This window comes from Pinus tabuliformis, chromosome 3_2 (genome assembly GCF_031772625.1).
Source record: "Pinus tabuliformis cultivar Carrire ecotype Pingquan chromosome 3_2, CPIR1, whole genome shotgun sequence".
Lineage (NCBI taxonomy): Eukaryota > Viridiplantae > Streptophyta > Pinopsida > Pinales > Pinaceae > Pinus > Pinus tabuliformis.
In genome coordinates, this window is record NC_142302.1 from 281,221,455 (window position 1) to 281,238,021 (window position 16,567).

Consider the following 16,567-nt stretch of genomic DNA (forward strand, 5'->3'; position numbering starts at 1 on the left):
CCCTAAAATTTAAGAACCACTCTACATGGCTCTAGATAGACTCCTAATTCGAATTAATTGAGTTAACTAAGTCAAATTAACTTAGTTAACTATTACAAATTGTTATGAGAATTAGAATTACAATTTAATTCAAGGAAAAATTAAATTAGGATTTTTCTTGATGATATTTTTAACATTTTTTTTGCTTGAATGGAGGAATAGAAACAAACAATTCTCGGACTTCTTCCAATTGTTCTTAAGTCATATCCAATGCCTCCTTTGATGACTTTATCTCAAAGAAGAGTGAATTTCTACTATTTTTTCTTACAATTTTCTTTTGCTTCCCTATGTTTAATCATCGGCAAATCATATGATGTATGTAGATGCACAGATATTAATGGCAAACAAACTTTCTTTGTCCCATATAGAATACTTTAAAAAAAAAAAACTTTAAAGCCTTTGCAACCGGTCTGCATGGACCAAGCTTAATAAATTGTCTATGTAAATATGCAGATGTCTATAGCATGATTAGTTAAAATAGTTTTTGTAATGTACCTTTTATTTCGAATGAATAACGAGATATAATTTTTGTTTTAAAAAACAAAGTTTTGCTATTACTTTTTAACCCACATGCACTTAAGACTGCATATTAAAATTGTTTTATTTGTAATTCCAACATTTCACATTAGATAATATCATAAAATTATAATGCGACTCGCATGGAAAAAGATTGCTAAAACTCTTTAGTACATAGTCCCCTCAGACAATTAGGTAGTTAGGTGGTGAAGTTTAATCCTCATAGATCTCATAGTCCCACAAGACTATATGTACCAATGAGAGCTTTTCCAACCTGATTTATTCAGTTGAAAAAAAAAGCATCAAATTAAAAATATCCGCTGCTAAAATTACTAGCGAAAAGATTCGCTATAACCCCTTTAGTACACAACATCATATTAAAAATTTCGGATGCTCTGGGATGCCGTGATAGAATCATGACACCATCGCATCAGCCATAGAAAACCCTTTTCCTCAAGTTAAACCATTAAAACTGGCCGTTTAAAAGGCGTTGTGCTACCTCAAACCTCACCTCTGAGTCTGACCCCAACGTGACTTCCAAGGCCGCAACGACAAAATAGGCAAGGTTCGACATTCTCGTGGTGTCATCGGTTGCTAAAGCAGAATTCAGGAGTTCTGTGCTATATCCAGCTATTTTGAAACATATCTTTTTAATTCTGTGGCGAGACTAGACCATTACGGTTTAGTGTTAAATTCAAGTTGAAGTTTTTCGAAATCGGGGTTTTTTTCGGACGGCCGAAGATTCAAATCTTGAATATTTATAGGAATTGAAGGCGACGTGATAATTATAGGGCTTGAATTATAATTAGATTGGTGAACTCGAGCTCAATCGGCTGTTTCAGGTATTCATTCGGACTGTATTTGTTTAGGGTTGGGGTTAAGAGGAAATTTGTTGAATTTCGAGTTGATGGGACTATGTTTTGCTGAGTTTTTTATTCCTTGATTGCCAGGAATCGACTTACAGCGTAGTTGTTAAATTTGAAACTGATTGGAAGAAGTACTGGTTGAATTGCGGGCGATTTAGTGAATTGGAAGGCTGAAAGGATAGGATGGGAGGAAGCGGAATAGATGAAGTGGATGATTGGGAATTGACTGGACCTGCCACGGGGGAGACCACTCTGGTCTTGGTAGGGCGCACGGGCAATGGTAAAAGTGCAACTGGTAATTCCATCCTTGGGCGCAAGGCCTTTAAGTCACGTTCTCGTTCTGCTGCTGTCACACTCACTTCTGAATTACAACAAGTCCAGATGAACGATGGCAGAAAAGTGAATGTGGTCGATACGCCAGGTGAGGATCTTATTTATTTATTTACTATTTAATGTGCTTCGATTCAGGGTTAGTGGAATTTTTGTATTATAATGTTTATTATATGGAAGGAGAGTTATTCGGATTATAATCTTTTGTTTCTGTTGCTTCTCAAGTTTTTAATGCGTGAACATTTTCTCACCTTGGGAGGTTTTACAACTCTTCTTTTGCCTTTGACTTCATATGAACATTTGAGACCGTGGGGAAAAAAGCAAAAAAAGGTCTATGGCTTATGATCTATGTTTTTGGAAATGGGGTGAGAAATTGAACTTGATGGGGAAAGTTATTTTTGCTTAGCAGTTGTTGTGCTTTTTGAAGATATATTTTTGCGGCACTACTCTAATTTTTCTACATTTTGGCTTTTTTCCTGGTCATATATTTTTAGCAAAATTTGTCTGAAATCTGGTGGAAATTGGTTGGCATCTCAAGTTTGAGCGCTGTACTCTGCACAAGCTGAGTGGTGAAGGAGTTTTTCGGAGCGTTGAATTTATTTATACATACAAAACACATTTTAAATAATGAAAAATCACAATCTTAAGCAAAATTATATAGCCAGCTTTTAGCTCAAAAAACCAAAACAAAAAACAGTTAGACTGTGCCATTTTTACAGTCTGTAATTTTGGAGGCAGTTTTTTTTTGAGACTGCTGAGGTTGTAACTTGTGACTTATTGTATAACACGTATTATATTAGAGGGGGCACATTTGGTTTATTAACTAAAAAAACTCCTATTTTTTAATATTTTCAACAATTTTGCACCCCAATTTTCAGTTTATTGTCTTGTTTTCCTTTTTCCTCATTCCTCTTCGTCGAGTCACTTGGGAGACTTGACATGACCCTTTTCTTTTGTTCTACATAATTTGAGTCCATTAGTGTTTTTCCCCCAAAAAAAATACTTGTATTAAACTGAGAATGTCACAAAGGGCTGAATCATGGAAGAGCATATGAAAGGGATGGGGGAAAATATTTTTCTTCTACACAACTAAAGCGGAATTCAAATCAGAATAGGCTAAAGCATAAAGACTCTTGGCATTCCTGAATAGGAGACAGCCTTTAGCATGGAGCTGCTTATATACCTCTTCCTGCTAAATCCTACAGAATGCAGAATCATGAGTCATGACTATCCTCATTGGCAAAGATACATTCCCACCCTCGTTTCCAGATAGAGAGCGAAGAAATTTTTCCAGGGCAATTCTACTATCCCGTAAAAGTTTACAGAATTCACTGTTTGGAGCCAGTCCTTGGGGCTGCCCTCCAATGGATAGTACCCCGAAGAAGAGAAGAAACTTGCACCTGAACCTTCTGCCAATAGCCTTAGGTAATTTGACATTCTCGCAAAATGTGTTTCAAATCTTCTGTTTTGTCGCAAATTGAGAATTGGGTGTTCATGAAACCATGGTTCAATTGAAGAGCTGACTTAAGGGTCCTTCATTTAGAATTGTGGTAAAGAAAAATCTACTAGCTATAGGGGCAATACGACGATGTGCAAGTTTTTCATACATTCAAGGAAAATAATGCCTTGGCAGATATGTTATCCAAGGAAGCTCTGCTATTAGATGCTGGGTTAGTTTCCATCTTAAAGGTGTCTCATGGTAATGTGTTGTCTGTTTTGTCCTTTAATCTGTTTGATCTTGTTCAAATATGATTAAGTTTCAAGATATGTTTAAGATCTCAGATATATCTGGGATTTTGTTCTCAACCCAGTTTTTAAATTATCAAGTGCGCTGCTATGCAGCCAAGGGATTGTACTTTTTGATTTCCTATGAATATAAAAAAAATTGTTTTCTCTTTTGAAAAAAAGGGGAGATTTTGTTGGCAGACCTTGTTAATTTGGCAACTCAGGGACAAATTCCCTTCATTGGACAACCTTCCACATCAAGAAAAACCTCTACTAGCCCTTGGAAGAATCTAATTTTGTCAACGAAAATTATTATTTTAAGGAGAAACCCACATGTGCACAAAAGTACAAGTTGGCTTGGGCAAGCTAATTCGACCCTCTACGTCTTCATATAAATAGAGCATATGTCACATCACTTTGGAGCATCATCATCAGACGTCACATCTTTTCTCTCTTGTTTGGATTGGTTCGTACAAGTCTGAAATTGGAGGTCCGAGTTCACACCTGCGAAGGGAAGGAAATTTTATTTTGGTGCGTTTCCTTTTCTGTTGGAGTGCGTTGACCAACCTTTGACTTGGGTTGACTTGGAAAATCTTTGTTTTGGAAGGCCGAATTCATTGGGCGAAGGACCAAATTTTTCTGGGCATGTTGACTCACTTTGACTGCAGACCTTGACCGTAGATTTCTTGAAGTTTGACCCCAAGCTTTCTCTCTCCTTTGACCGAGCATTTGTTGACTGTTTTGACTAGACTTTGACCAACAAAGAAGGCTGCATCCTTTGACTATTGACGGAGCTGATTTGGAGGGGGTTTGACTGCTAAATGTTGATTGCTGTTGACTTTGACTTTGGATCAGATTTGACTTTTGGGCTCGTTTCTCATTGGATATTGGTTAGTTGAATTGAATAGTCAAAGCTATTGACCTTTGACTTATTGTTGATGAATTGGAACATTGTATCTCTCTGCTGAACATTTGATGACAAAATAATAGAAGAATTTTGAAAGGGTTTTGCCCCTTGTGGGGTTTTCCCTTTGTCTTTGACCAAATCTTGTGTCTCTTGTTATTACTCTTGGTTGTTGTCTATTGTGCATTGGATTTACTATTCTATCTACAATTGCTTATTGTTTCTGGAAGATTAATTTGAACAAATTGATTGCTAATTGAAGAAGAATTGGAATAAGTGGTTGTGTTAAACATAGAACACTGGAAAATTAACAGACCTTTGTAGGTGACTAGCCAAGCAAAAACACTTAATTTGTAGATTAGGTGGAAAAACCACACACAATGCAGTGTATGTATTTACTTGGCCTTTGGATCTAAAGAAGCTAAAGTGTGTTTTAGATGTAGCAAGGAATAGGGCTTCTTTGTGTCATAATTCTGAATTGTCTTACAAGGATCAATCCCAATATGTTGAGCATGTTTTCATTGATGTCAAAGCGGGAGTAGGTGCAAAATGTTGGGTAGCTGTAGGATGTCAAGCAAGTATGCGACACGTCATTGATGTCAAAGCAAGAGTAGGAGCAAGTATGCAGTGGATGAGAGGATGCAGTGAAGTAACCATAGCAAACCCTAACTCTAGGTTTTTGTTCCTTGGAAGACGGGCATGCTTTGCACTTGATGAGGATTTTGATGAGGTAGATCATTGAAATTGACTTGGAGACCCTAGCGATAACATTCTCCTCGTCATGGCGTTTCTGTTGGTATGTGTGGAGCGTTTCATGGGCCCTCACGGTTTGTGAGATATACCCAGTGAAAGTCAAAGGCCCAAGGGTTGACAATGTTGCAACAAGTGTGATGATGTGGGATCAAGTGCTGATGTGGCAATCTTGTTGACATGATTATAAGGATGATATGGCTACAATTCATAATACAACAACTAGTTAAAACCCCAAAATTATACAATGATGTGGCAACATTATATTGGAGGATAATTTCATTCTAAAGGGGAAATTTAAATTAAATAATCAAATGTTAATTTAAATGATTTATGGTCCAAAAATAAAATTTGAAATGGCTTATGGTTTTAATTTGGAGGGATTATTTTATTTGAATTTTAATTATTTGCCCTCCAATATATCAAGTCGGTCAATCTTAAGAACGTCATCGAGAAAGCTATATAAAGAAGCTTCGACTCCATCGTTTGGATATGGGAGTGAAATACATTTTTTAAAGTATTTTGCCCTTTTGAAGTGTGTTCGGTTCTGTGGAAGGCCGTATGAAGCAATCAAATATTTCTGACACGTGTTAAGTTGTGGCCCTCCTCAAAGACCTGTACAATTTGTCTTGTCTCCACGCAATTTGTCTTGGAAATTAGATGAAAGGAAGAGTTCTTTTGTGACAAGGTTTCTTGACTAAATTTTTGTTTTTCACTGAACACTTTCAGCTACAAATAGAGGAGCGAAGTTTTTGACAAAGGGTACTATGTTTCAACTGTCTTTTAGGGCACCAAATTGCAGAAGGGATAAGGGTTTTTATTTATATTTTTAATTTGGGATTGGGTTTCGTAAGGGTAACTTTTCTTGCAAGTTCAAGTAAGCACTCCTCAATCCCTGTGGTTAGGGGATCACTGTCTGCAATTTTTGCAAGTGTTGCTCTCTTGGAGGTTACTATGTCATATGGTTTGTACAAGACCTCGACTTTGTGGTTGTAGAATGATTTTATTACCAGCAAGGATCATCTCTGTAACCTCAGATCCCTATCAACAAAGGTGTTTCTGCAGCTAGTTGTCTTAGCCTAGAAAAGTGAAGATTTGTACTTGAATCAGTGAAGCTTGTCTTCAAGATTCCGCTTGACAAGTACCTGTGGTCTAGCTGAGCAATAATCTACAACAGTTGAAGCAACTTACATCACTATAAACACTCGAAAACATTAAGATTGTGATCCTTCAATGACTAAGCATTTTTGAAGAAAACTCTTGTTGCATTAACTAGCTAGGGCAGGGAGCATCGATAATCCTTGACAAACTCTTTTACAAGATTCTACCTTGTGTGGACCTGAGGCAATTTGTTAGGACATTCATTTGTTAAGCAAAACAAGCAAAAGGTCATCTTGAAATCACACTTCTAGGACCTATAATGTCACGATTGTTAGAGAATCTAAGGCAAAGTAGTGTTGTGATGATTCTGTGTGACTTGATAACAATTTGTGAAGTCTTTTTACTTTTCTTATTAGCTTATGCTTCTCCTTCTTATTAGTGCATATGTGTGTGCTTCATCAAACTGCTACCAAAACAAAATAACAAGAACACAAAATTTGGCTCTTTGCTAGGGACAAACCCTCTCCACTCTTGAGAGGAAAACCCTTTTTAAGATTTCTCTTATTGAAGCTTCTTATTTGAACAACTTCCAAACCCTAGACCCTTGACTAGGATATCCTCCAAGCATAAGTCAAATCCTTCCTTCTTTTGCACTGTCACTTCCGACGCTTCTTCCGACACTTTGTCTTCCAGCACTGTCTTCTAGGTTCGGAAACCCAAGAATATTAGGGCTTCTTTACTTTGTTATAGATAGAGGCTTCTTCGCTTTTCTTTGGATACCTTTTAGGCCTAGGTATACATCTGAATGAGGATAGTCATGCTGCTGCCTTAAACTACTGTCAAACCCTTCCTGCACCTCACATGTGTGATTGTTTCTAGCCTTAGAAACAGTCCTATCTTCTTCGATCTTGGTCCTTCTTCCTTCGTATATGAGGGATTCTCCTTCGCTTGTAGAGAGAGGCTGAGTAGACCTTGTTTTCCACCCAAAACAGTAAGATATGTTGACTTATTCTTTTATGCCATTATGTCTGCAGTCAACCCTACCTTGACCTCGCACGTGTGGTTGTAACTGCTTCAGAAATGACCTGCATACCTTCTCTGTCTTGTCTTCTTAACTCGCTGCCCTTGTAGCCCTCTTCCTTTCCTTCTATTCGTCCTTTAAGCCTTCTTCTTGCTTGCGGATTTCAGAGAGAAGTTCTTGTCCTTTTGAGGAGTGGACAACCTCTATAAATAGAGGTCTGTCCCTCCTCTTCAAGCCGACATGACTGTCCTTAAGGCCAACTTACAATTTTGCTCTATAATGCAATTTTACCCATCATTTTGTTGCCTGTAGACTTCATTGTTGCTAGGAGAGGATTTGACCATGCTTGGAGGTGTTCCCATGACCTTGTATGATGACTTACATGATGTAACATGCCATCAAAGGGTCTTATCATAATTACATTTTGACTTTGACTTTCTAGAAGCACTTCAAAATGTGCTTGACCTATTTTCAATGAGCAAGAAACTCATTGACAAACAATACAAACATAATTTCTCTTTTCTTGAATAAGTACAAATATCAAAATTACATTTATGAAGACCTAGCCTAGTTACATTTCCTTCAACACTCCCTCTTATCTAGGGAGGTATTCATACAACATTACAAGGTGTTTGGCAATTTTTAATCTTGAAGAATTCACATAAGAGAAACCGGATTTGCAATCCATCTGTTATAGCATCATATTCATCAGCATTGTCATAGTGCAAGGCCTTGACTAACAACTCCATCTCTTTTCGAGACCATGAGCTACAATGCTGTCGAGACCAATGATTTATAGACACCTTTATCATTGTGTCTCGAGGTACATACCCACTCGGATGTATGACCTTCTAGGACTATTTTTATCTTGGATTCCCAACCCTCAAAGAATATCGATCCTCTTGCCTACTCTTGTCTTGGATGCCCTACACATCCTCAAAGAGTATTAGATGCTAGATGATTACCTAATCCTCCCATTCTTTCTTCCCAAGTGAAGACAAGAATGTTGTGTCTATCTTGTGTCTACATTTCCATTCATGGCCTTCATCTAGACTTACGGCTGTTAGTCTTGGTCTAGTGCATGACCCATGAAATAGAAAACACAATTGTCACTCCTTTGTAATCAGGGGTGATCCAAAACTCCCTCTTGATCAGGGACTTGTCAGAGCTCCCTCTTAATTGGGGACTCTTTCCTTCATCAACAACTTCTTCTTCGTGGGTCCTTAAACTGCTTGATCTCCTTCCTTTCTTGATGTCATGAAGTCTTCGATCGAACTTCTTCTCGGTAGGGTAACATCCATCGATCACTTTCCTTCTTGGTTTGTTATGTCATTGCTTCGTGGAAAGTGACTATTAGGTTCTTCTTGTCATCTTGGCTACTCCTTTGTCATCTTGTCCATGCCTCAGAATGCTCTCCTAATGGATTCTCCATCATACTTGCTAGGTTATATGCTTTGACCTAGTAGTCCATCATGAATTCATCCTGATATTGCTTCAACATTGCTTTTTCTTTTGTTGTATGGCTTCTTCATCACGACATCTTCATAGAGAGGAATCAATTATCTGCACCTTTTATATTTCCAAGGTTTCATAGGTGTCAAGGGTCCTTTCTTCCTTTATCAGAGTTGTCTTGCCTTCTTTCGGGAGATATATTTCAAGGCATTTAGTCAAATAGTCATTCTTGGTGATCATGGTGTTCTTCACATGCTTGATCTCTTTCTTCATTTGCTTCTTCTCAGATAGATAGGTTAACCATCTAATGCTTCTTATGGAAGCATTCCTTCATTGCTTGCTTTTTGGACTTGTCAACATTTCTTCTTGCTTCTTAGTCAGCAATCTTATGCTCGTTATGTGAGCATGTTCTTTTGTTGGCCTTCATTGCATTGTGGTACATGCCTTTGAGCATGTTCTTGGTGAAAGAGATTCTTTCATGCTTGATCATGTTATAGAACTATACTGATGACTTAATAATATACAATTGAAAACATGACTTAAACTTGGATGCATACATAACTCATCTCGATCCTCCTTGATCATCATTTGGTGTGGCCCTTGCTTCATCCTAGCCTGCCTACATATCATCCTTTTCTTGAACCCGATGAATGGGATTCCCAATGATACATCTGCTTTGGTCCATGAACCTTCTTTTGAAGATTCTATCGCAAGATCTTGAAGATCCTTGCCTTGCAAATGTTTCCTTTCTTTTGCTGATGTAGGTCTTCTAAGATTCTTATCATGATCAATTTTTCTTTCATCATGTATGAGGTCCTATACTAGGTATGCTTCTTTTACATGAATATCTTGAGCTATATTTGCCATGCTCCTATAATCTAGAAGATATTTCTACTTATGCATTTTCATCTACATGAGTGTCTAGAACTCTATGTACATCATGCTACTAGATTCTAGAGGGTGATTCTAGCCATGCAATTTAATTTATTCCTACATGCTTGTTAAGTTATGGTGTGTTCTATGCTTAGAGCAATTTACTTCAATTTCTTCTTATTAGCCCAATGTCAGTTTCACTGTTTAGCAATCACATTAACATAAAGTAAAATTCTGATAGAACATAAATAAATCGACAAAAGACAAGCCAAGACAAGAGACACTAGATGTGGCGGCTAGCCAGGGACAAACCCCAATGTGGGGAAACCCTTTGATCAATTCTTCTATAATCTTCAATAATTCAGCAGAGAGAGAGAGATAGTACAATTTCATAGTTCTGTAATTTTATGACAGCAGTAATAAAACCCTAACCAACAACTTCAAAGCTGGTCAAACAACCCACAAATGACCTCAAGTCAACCTTGGTCAACTCGGCCTTCAACAACAATGGTGGTCAACCCAAAACAGTCCAAGAGAGATGGTCAAACAGTGGTCAACACATATGCAGCCCTGCGGTCAACCCTAACCAGTCAACGCTGGTCAAATCCGTGGTCAAATCAGGTCAACGTTTTGCTGTCCAGATCTGTGGCTTGCTTGATAGAGGCTCCTCACACTAGACCGAAGTCAAACTGACCTCCTCGCTGGTCAACACAGTCAAACCCAGCCTGCTGCTCCTTGGTCAACCTCAGTCAATGCTGAAACAGTCCTGCGTCCTCCTTCCCACGTGAGAGAGATGCTGCTCCTTGATGTGTACCCAATGAAATAAGGAGAGAGAGAGATGAAATGAGATGAGATGAGTGATAATGCCACAGGGTGTCTTCTATTTATATGGATCGTTGAGGATGTGTGCCACACATTTTGTTGTTGGCCGACCTTGACAAATTGTCAAGTAAATACAAATAAATTCATATCTCCATAAATACATGTCGGAATCGGATGATCGTTAGATCAATCCTACACCTCTCGATGAGAGGAATCTAAGAAAAATATCAGCTGCCATAAATAAGATGACCCACATGGAGTTTGGCCCTAGTTGCCAATTTTAACACTCCCTCGCAACTAGGGAGAACTCCATCTGCTAATCCATCTGATCGTCGGTACTATCTCTTCCATCAAATGTGCTGCCCTGCACTGCTCGACTAGGCTCTGCTGAACTATGAAGAAGAAGAAATGATCGAGGATATCTCATGCCATCCTCCACTGACCCGAAGTCAGTCTCAGATAAAAGAGAGTGCTCAATATTGCTTTTACTGACCCGAAGTCAGTGCCAGAGAGTGTGTCATATCACTCTTACTGATCCCAGATCAGTGCCAAAAGAGAGTGAGCTATATCACTCTTACTAACCCGAAGTCAGTTCCAATTGATCCCAGATCAATGTCGGTCATCCTAGCATAGGGAGTATGTTAGATACACGATGCGTCCATCGGTACTACTATGGTCCCTAACCCCATTTCCCTACTCATTGGCCAAATGAGAGGTACTTCCTATGAGTCCCAAATTGCATGGGTAGGATGCCTCAATAGGAGAACCACTCATCCTGTCCATAAGTTGGCACAGGTTATCACAGGGGAAGGCTGAGCCATTCACCCTATACATAGCGCACCACTAGGGGAGGGTGAGTCGCCCTATGGTCGCTTGTCGTTCCAAGAAGTACCCCAAGCCCTTGGAGCTCCCAAAGCTCAATGCATGCATCATACAGGACCCTCATAAGAGGGTCTCTCAATGACTCCAAGTCGTTCTTGGAAAGTCAAGAATTTGACCTTTCCCTGGGGCTTTGCCAGAATGTCAGCGACCTGCTCATCTGTACCGATATGATGGAGCCTTATTGCTCCTCGCTGTACCATATCCCGAATAAAGTGGTACCTGATATTGATATGTTTGGAGCGATCATGAAATACATGATTCTCTGATAAACGAATCCCACTCTGGTTGTCACAAAGATCACGGTAGTATCCAATGCATATCCAAACAGCTCACTGAAGAGCTTCCTCAACCAGACAGCCTCACAGGAGGCCATACTTGCAGCAATGTACTCTGCCTCAGCGGTGCTCAAAGCCACCGACTTTTGCTTCCTGCTCATCCAGGATATCGAGGCAGATCCCAAAGAGAAACAACATCCAGTTGCTCTTTCGGTCCACCACACTGCCTACCCAATTAGCATCGGTATATCCATGTAGCCTCACATCTCCGACAATGTATCTCAACCCATGAGTGATTGTGCCTCGAAGATATCTCAGAAGGTTCTTGGCACCAATCCAATGTGAGTGGTGAGGCTCAACCATATGTTGGCTCAACGTGTTGACTGCAAAACATATATCCGGATGGGAGTTCACCAAGAACATCAATGCTCCTATGAGTTGACGATACTCGGTAGCATTTCCCAAAGCAGGTCCGACAGCACTACCGCTGAACTTCTTGAAGTCAAGCTCCATTGAGGTAGTCACGGGCTTGCAGTTCGCCATACCAAATCTCTCCAATATCTTCACCACATATTTTCCTTGAGATAGGAAAATCTCCCTTGGCTTTTGCCAGACTTCCAGCCCTAGGAAATAGTGCATCAGTCCTAGGTCATTCATCTTAAACTCGGAAGCCAACTTCCTCTTACATTTGTGAATGAGAGGGTCTGCACTTGTTAGAAAGAGGTTGTCAACATACAACACTAGTATGAGAGGCTTATCATCTTCAACCTTAAAGTAAAGGTTCGGATCGGCTTCACTCCTAGTGAATCCCAGCTTCATCTATCAATCCTCTCATACTAAGCTCAGGGTGCTTGCTTCAACCCATAGAGGGCTTTCTTCAACTGCACACGTGAGATTCCCGATCATGAATCTCAAATCCCTCGGGTTGTTCCACATAGATTTCATCTTTGATCGAACCATGCAAGAATGCGGTCTTGACATCCATCTGATGTAGGTTCCATCCTTGCGAAGCAGCAAGGGCTATGATCGAGCGAATGGTGGTGTATCGGGCAACAGGGGCAAATATCTTGTCATAATCTATACCTTCCTTTTGAGAGAAGCCACAAGCGACAAAACGAGCCTTATACTTTTCAACACTTCCATCAGCTCCATGCTTTATTTTTTAAAGCCATTTCGAGGTGACAACTGTTTTGTCCTGGGGTTTGGGGACCACATCCCAAACATCGTTCTTCATGATAGCCTCGTATTCATCAGTCATAACATCCTTCCATACTTGATGCTTCATGGCTTTTGCGAACGATGAAGGCTCATTTTGAATGATCGTGCTCATAATGGTCAAGTATCGCCGATACCTGGTCGGCTTCTTACTTTCACGGAAAGTCCCTCTGGGTGCAATGTGTCCTTCAACATCATCAAGTGTCCCCCTAAGCCATGAGGGCCTCTTCCTAGAAGGCTCTTGTGGAGGGGGATCAATAGGATCCATAGGTTCTTCCACTTCGGGCATCGTCTCATCTTCCTTCTCATCCGGCTTCTTGGTGTCAAATTCTTTAGTTTTCCTTAGAATAGGAAGATTGTCAACCTTGCTAAGAGCCATGTCTTCGTCAAAGGTGACATCATGACTAATCTCAACTTCCCTTTGACCAGCCACATAGATTCTATAGCCCTTAGAATTTTCGTTGTAGCCCACGAAGATTCCCTTCTTTCCAGATGCACCCAATTTATTCCTTTTCTCTTTTGGCACATGAAAATATACGAGACTTCAAAAAATTCTAAAATGAGAGACATCAGGTTTCTTACCAGTGAACATCTCTTCGGGAGTCTTGGAATCCAATGCTCGATGAGGGCATCCATTTTGAACATATACGGCGGTATTTGCAGCTTCGGCCCATAGAAACTTCGGAAGTCTTTGATCATAGAGCATGGAAGGAACAACTTCCAAAATTGTATGGTTCTTCCTTTCTGCCACACCATTCCGCTCAGAAGTGTATGGTATAGTGGTCTCCCTCTTAATGCTAGCATGTTTGCAAAAGTCATGGAACTCATGGGATTCATATTCGGTCCCATTATCAGTCCTTAAGATCTTGATCCTTTTCTCGGTTTGATTCTCGATCAAGGCTTTGAAGTGACAGAACCAGGAGAACACTTCATCCTTCTTTTTCAAGAAGTATATCCACGTCTTGCGAGAATAGTCATTTGTAAAAGTGAGATAATATAAATATCCTCCTAAAGAGTTCACACGCATCATACCAGATATGTCGGAGTGAACCAACTGCAAGATGTCGTAGGTCTTACTATGGCTTGAGGGGAATGGTCCCCTTTTGAGCTTTCCTTCGACACACCCCGGACATACACCTTCTTGCTCCACTTTCAATTCGGGCATCTCGGTCACCATTTGTCTCACATCGGGTAGAGCCTTATAGTGAAGATGGGAAAACCTCTGGTGCCATAGTTTAGACTGAAGAGTTGTGTTACAAGACATGACTCCCAATGAACTTCCTCCAACTTTATGTAGAGAGTCAACTCGAAACCCAAGAGTGAAAGCATCTTTAAAATTCCTTTTCCATACACGTACCTTGCCATCAATGAAGGCCACCTTGTAGCCTTTGTCTTCCATCGCCGAAATGGACACCAGGTTCTTCTTGAGATTAGGTACATATAGGACTTCTTGCAAATGAATTGTGTTACCTTGATTTAATTGAAGAGTAACATTTCCTACACCCGTCACAGGATAGGTGGAGTTGTCTCCAAGAATAATCTCCAGGTTGGTCTCCTTCTCTATCAGATTAGAGAGAGCTTCCTTGTAACCAGTGAAGTGCCTTGAGGCACCACTATCAATAAGCCAATTGCCCAACGAGTCTGGAGGAGAAGTAGTAGAGAGGGCCGATATCAAATAATATTCATCTTGCTTATTATTAACAACATTAGATTCATACCTGGAGTTTCTTGCCTTCTTGGAGTGTTGACCACTTCCTTGATTTTCGACATTCCTCTTTCCTCTGCCATTGAACTTGCCATTCCTTTGATTGTGGTTGGAATTGCCTCGGAGTGATTTTGATCATCGTCATGAGATGTGTCTTTTCTATTTGGACACTCCCTTGCATAGTGGCCGAATTTGTTGCAAACGAAACACCTTCCCTTCCTTCCACTTTTCGATCCGGTCTTATCTTTGGATTTAGACCCGGAATTATTTCTCCTTTTAGCATGAGAGGAAAAAGTAGTGGGGTTGCCTTTAAATGCATGCATTTCCTGCTCTTCCATCCTAGTCTCTTCTTGAATGCATCTTGCCATCAATTCCTCAAATCCCGGAATTACATTATTGTTGAGAAGAGTGGTTCTAAATACATACGATTCTGATGGGAGCCCTCCAAGACTCGTGATAGTCAATTCCTTGTCAGGAATGACTTCCCCAATCGATAGAAGATCATTCTTGATCTCAATGATCCTTAAGAAGTAGGATTGCATATTCTCATCTTTGCCCTTCTTAATTTCCTTAAGCTTATTTTTGAGGAACAAAACTTGATTTGCATCACTAACTTTAAACAAGCTTACCAGTCTATCGTATATCTCCTTGGAGGTGTTCAGCTTGGAAACATAGGCCACCAGGCACTTATCAATAGAGTCTCGGTGATCTTCTTTGCTTTGACTTCACCCTTTGTCCACTTGTTCCTTGTGGCAACCGGTGCATTTGATGGAGGCTCAGTAATTTTGCCTCTCACATAGTCCAACACTTACTGCTCTTCCAATGTCAGATCGAGAGACATCTTCCATCCGTGAGAGTCAGACTTCTCACGGAGCTTGTCTTCGGCGGGGAAGTGTGATGAGGAACCATTGAAGTCTTAAGACTTTTTCCAACAGTCTTCGGTGATTGCTCTTGCTCTTGCTTGGGCTTTGTCTTCACCTCAGCGCTGATACCATGTTAAGTTATGGCATGTTCTATGCTTAGAGCAATTTACTTCAATTTCTTCTTATTAGCCCAATGCCAATTTCACTGTCTAGCAATCACATTAACATAAAGTAAAATGCAGATAGAACATAAATAAATCGACAGAAGACAAGCCAAGACAAGAGACACCAAATGTGGCAGTTAGCCAGGGACAAACCCTAATGTGGGGAAACCCTTTGATCAATTCTTCTATAATCTTCAATAATTCAGCAGAGAGAGAGAGAATACAATTTCACAGTTCTGTAATTTTATGACAACAGTAATAAAACCCTAACTAACAACTTCAAAGCTGGTCAAACAACCCACAAATGATCTCAAGTCAACCTTGGTCAACTCGGTCTTCAACAACAATGGTGGTCAACCCAAAACAGTCCAAGAGAGATGGTCAAACAGTGGTCAATGCATATGTAGCCCTACGGTCAACCCTAACCAGTCAACGTTGGTAAAATCCGTGGTCAAATCAGGTCAATGTTTTGCTGTCCAGATATGTGGCTTTCTTGATAGAGGCCGCTCACACTAGACTGAAGTCAAATTGGCCTCCTCGCTGGTCAATGCTGTCAAACCCAGCTTGCTGCTCCTTGATCAACCTCAGTCAACGCTAAAACAATCCTGCGTCCTCCTTCCTACGTCCTCCTCCTTTCTGCATCCTCCTTCTTCCCACGTGAGAGAGACATTTCTCCTTGATGTGTACCCAATCAAATAAGGAGAGAGAAGAATGTGAGATGAGATGAGATGAGTGACTAATGCCACAAAGTGTCTTCTATTTATATGAATCGTTGAGGATGTGTGCCACGCATTTTGTTGCTGGCCGACCTTGACAAATTGTTAAGTAAATACCAATAAATTCATATCTCCATAAATACATGTTGGAAATGGATGATCGTTAGATCAATCCTACACCTCTTGATGAGAGGAATCCAAGAAAAATATCAGCCGCCATAAATAAGATGACCCACATGGAGTTTGGCCCTAGTTGCCAATTTTAACAATGCTCCTATTCTACTCAAAACTTTGAAAGAAGTCTAGAAGTAAAGAGTTTGACCTAGTCATAGTAGAGATTTGGAGGAT

General features: G+C 40.0%; 1 protein-coding gene across 2 annotated transcripts in view; it reads left to right on the forward strand.

Moving 5' to 3' along the window:
- The first annotated feature begins 945 nt into the window (after positions 1-945).
- LOC149180722 (immune-associated nucleotide-binding protein 9-like) overlaps positions 946-16,567 on the forward strand; it is a 146,397-nt gene continuing 130,775 nt past the window's right edge. Inside the window, exons 1-2 of one of the 2 annotated variants that reach the window (XM_089416247.1) lie at positions 946-1,397; positions 1,506-1,842. In XM_089416247.1, the coding sequence (XP_089272373.1) occupies positions 1,605-1,842 (238 nt within the window). In that variant the 5' untranslated portion in view covers positions 946-1,397; positions 1,506-1,604. The remainder of the gene's footprint in view (positions 1,398-1,505; positions 1,843-16,567) is intronic. The other variant, XM_089416246.1, reaches the window with a different exon arrangement.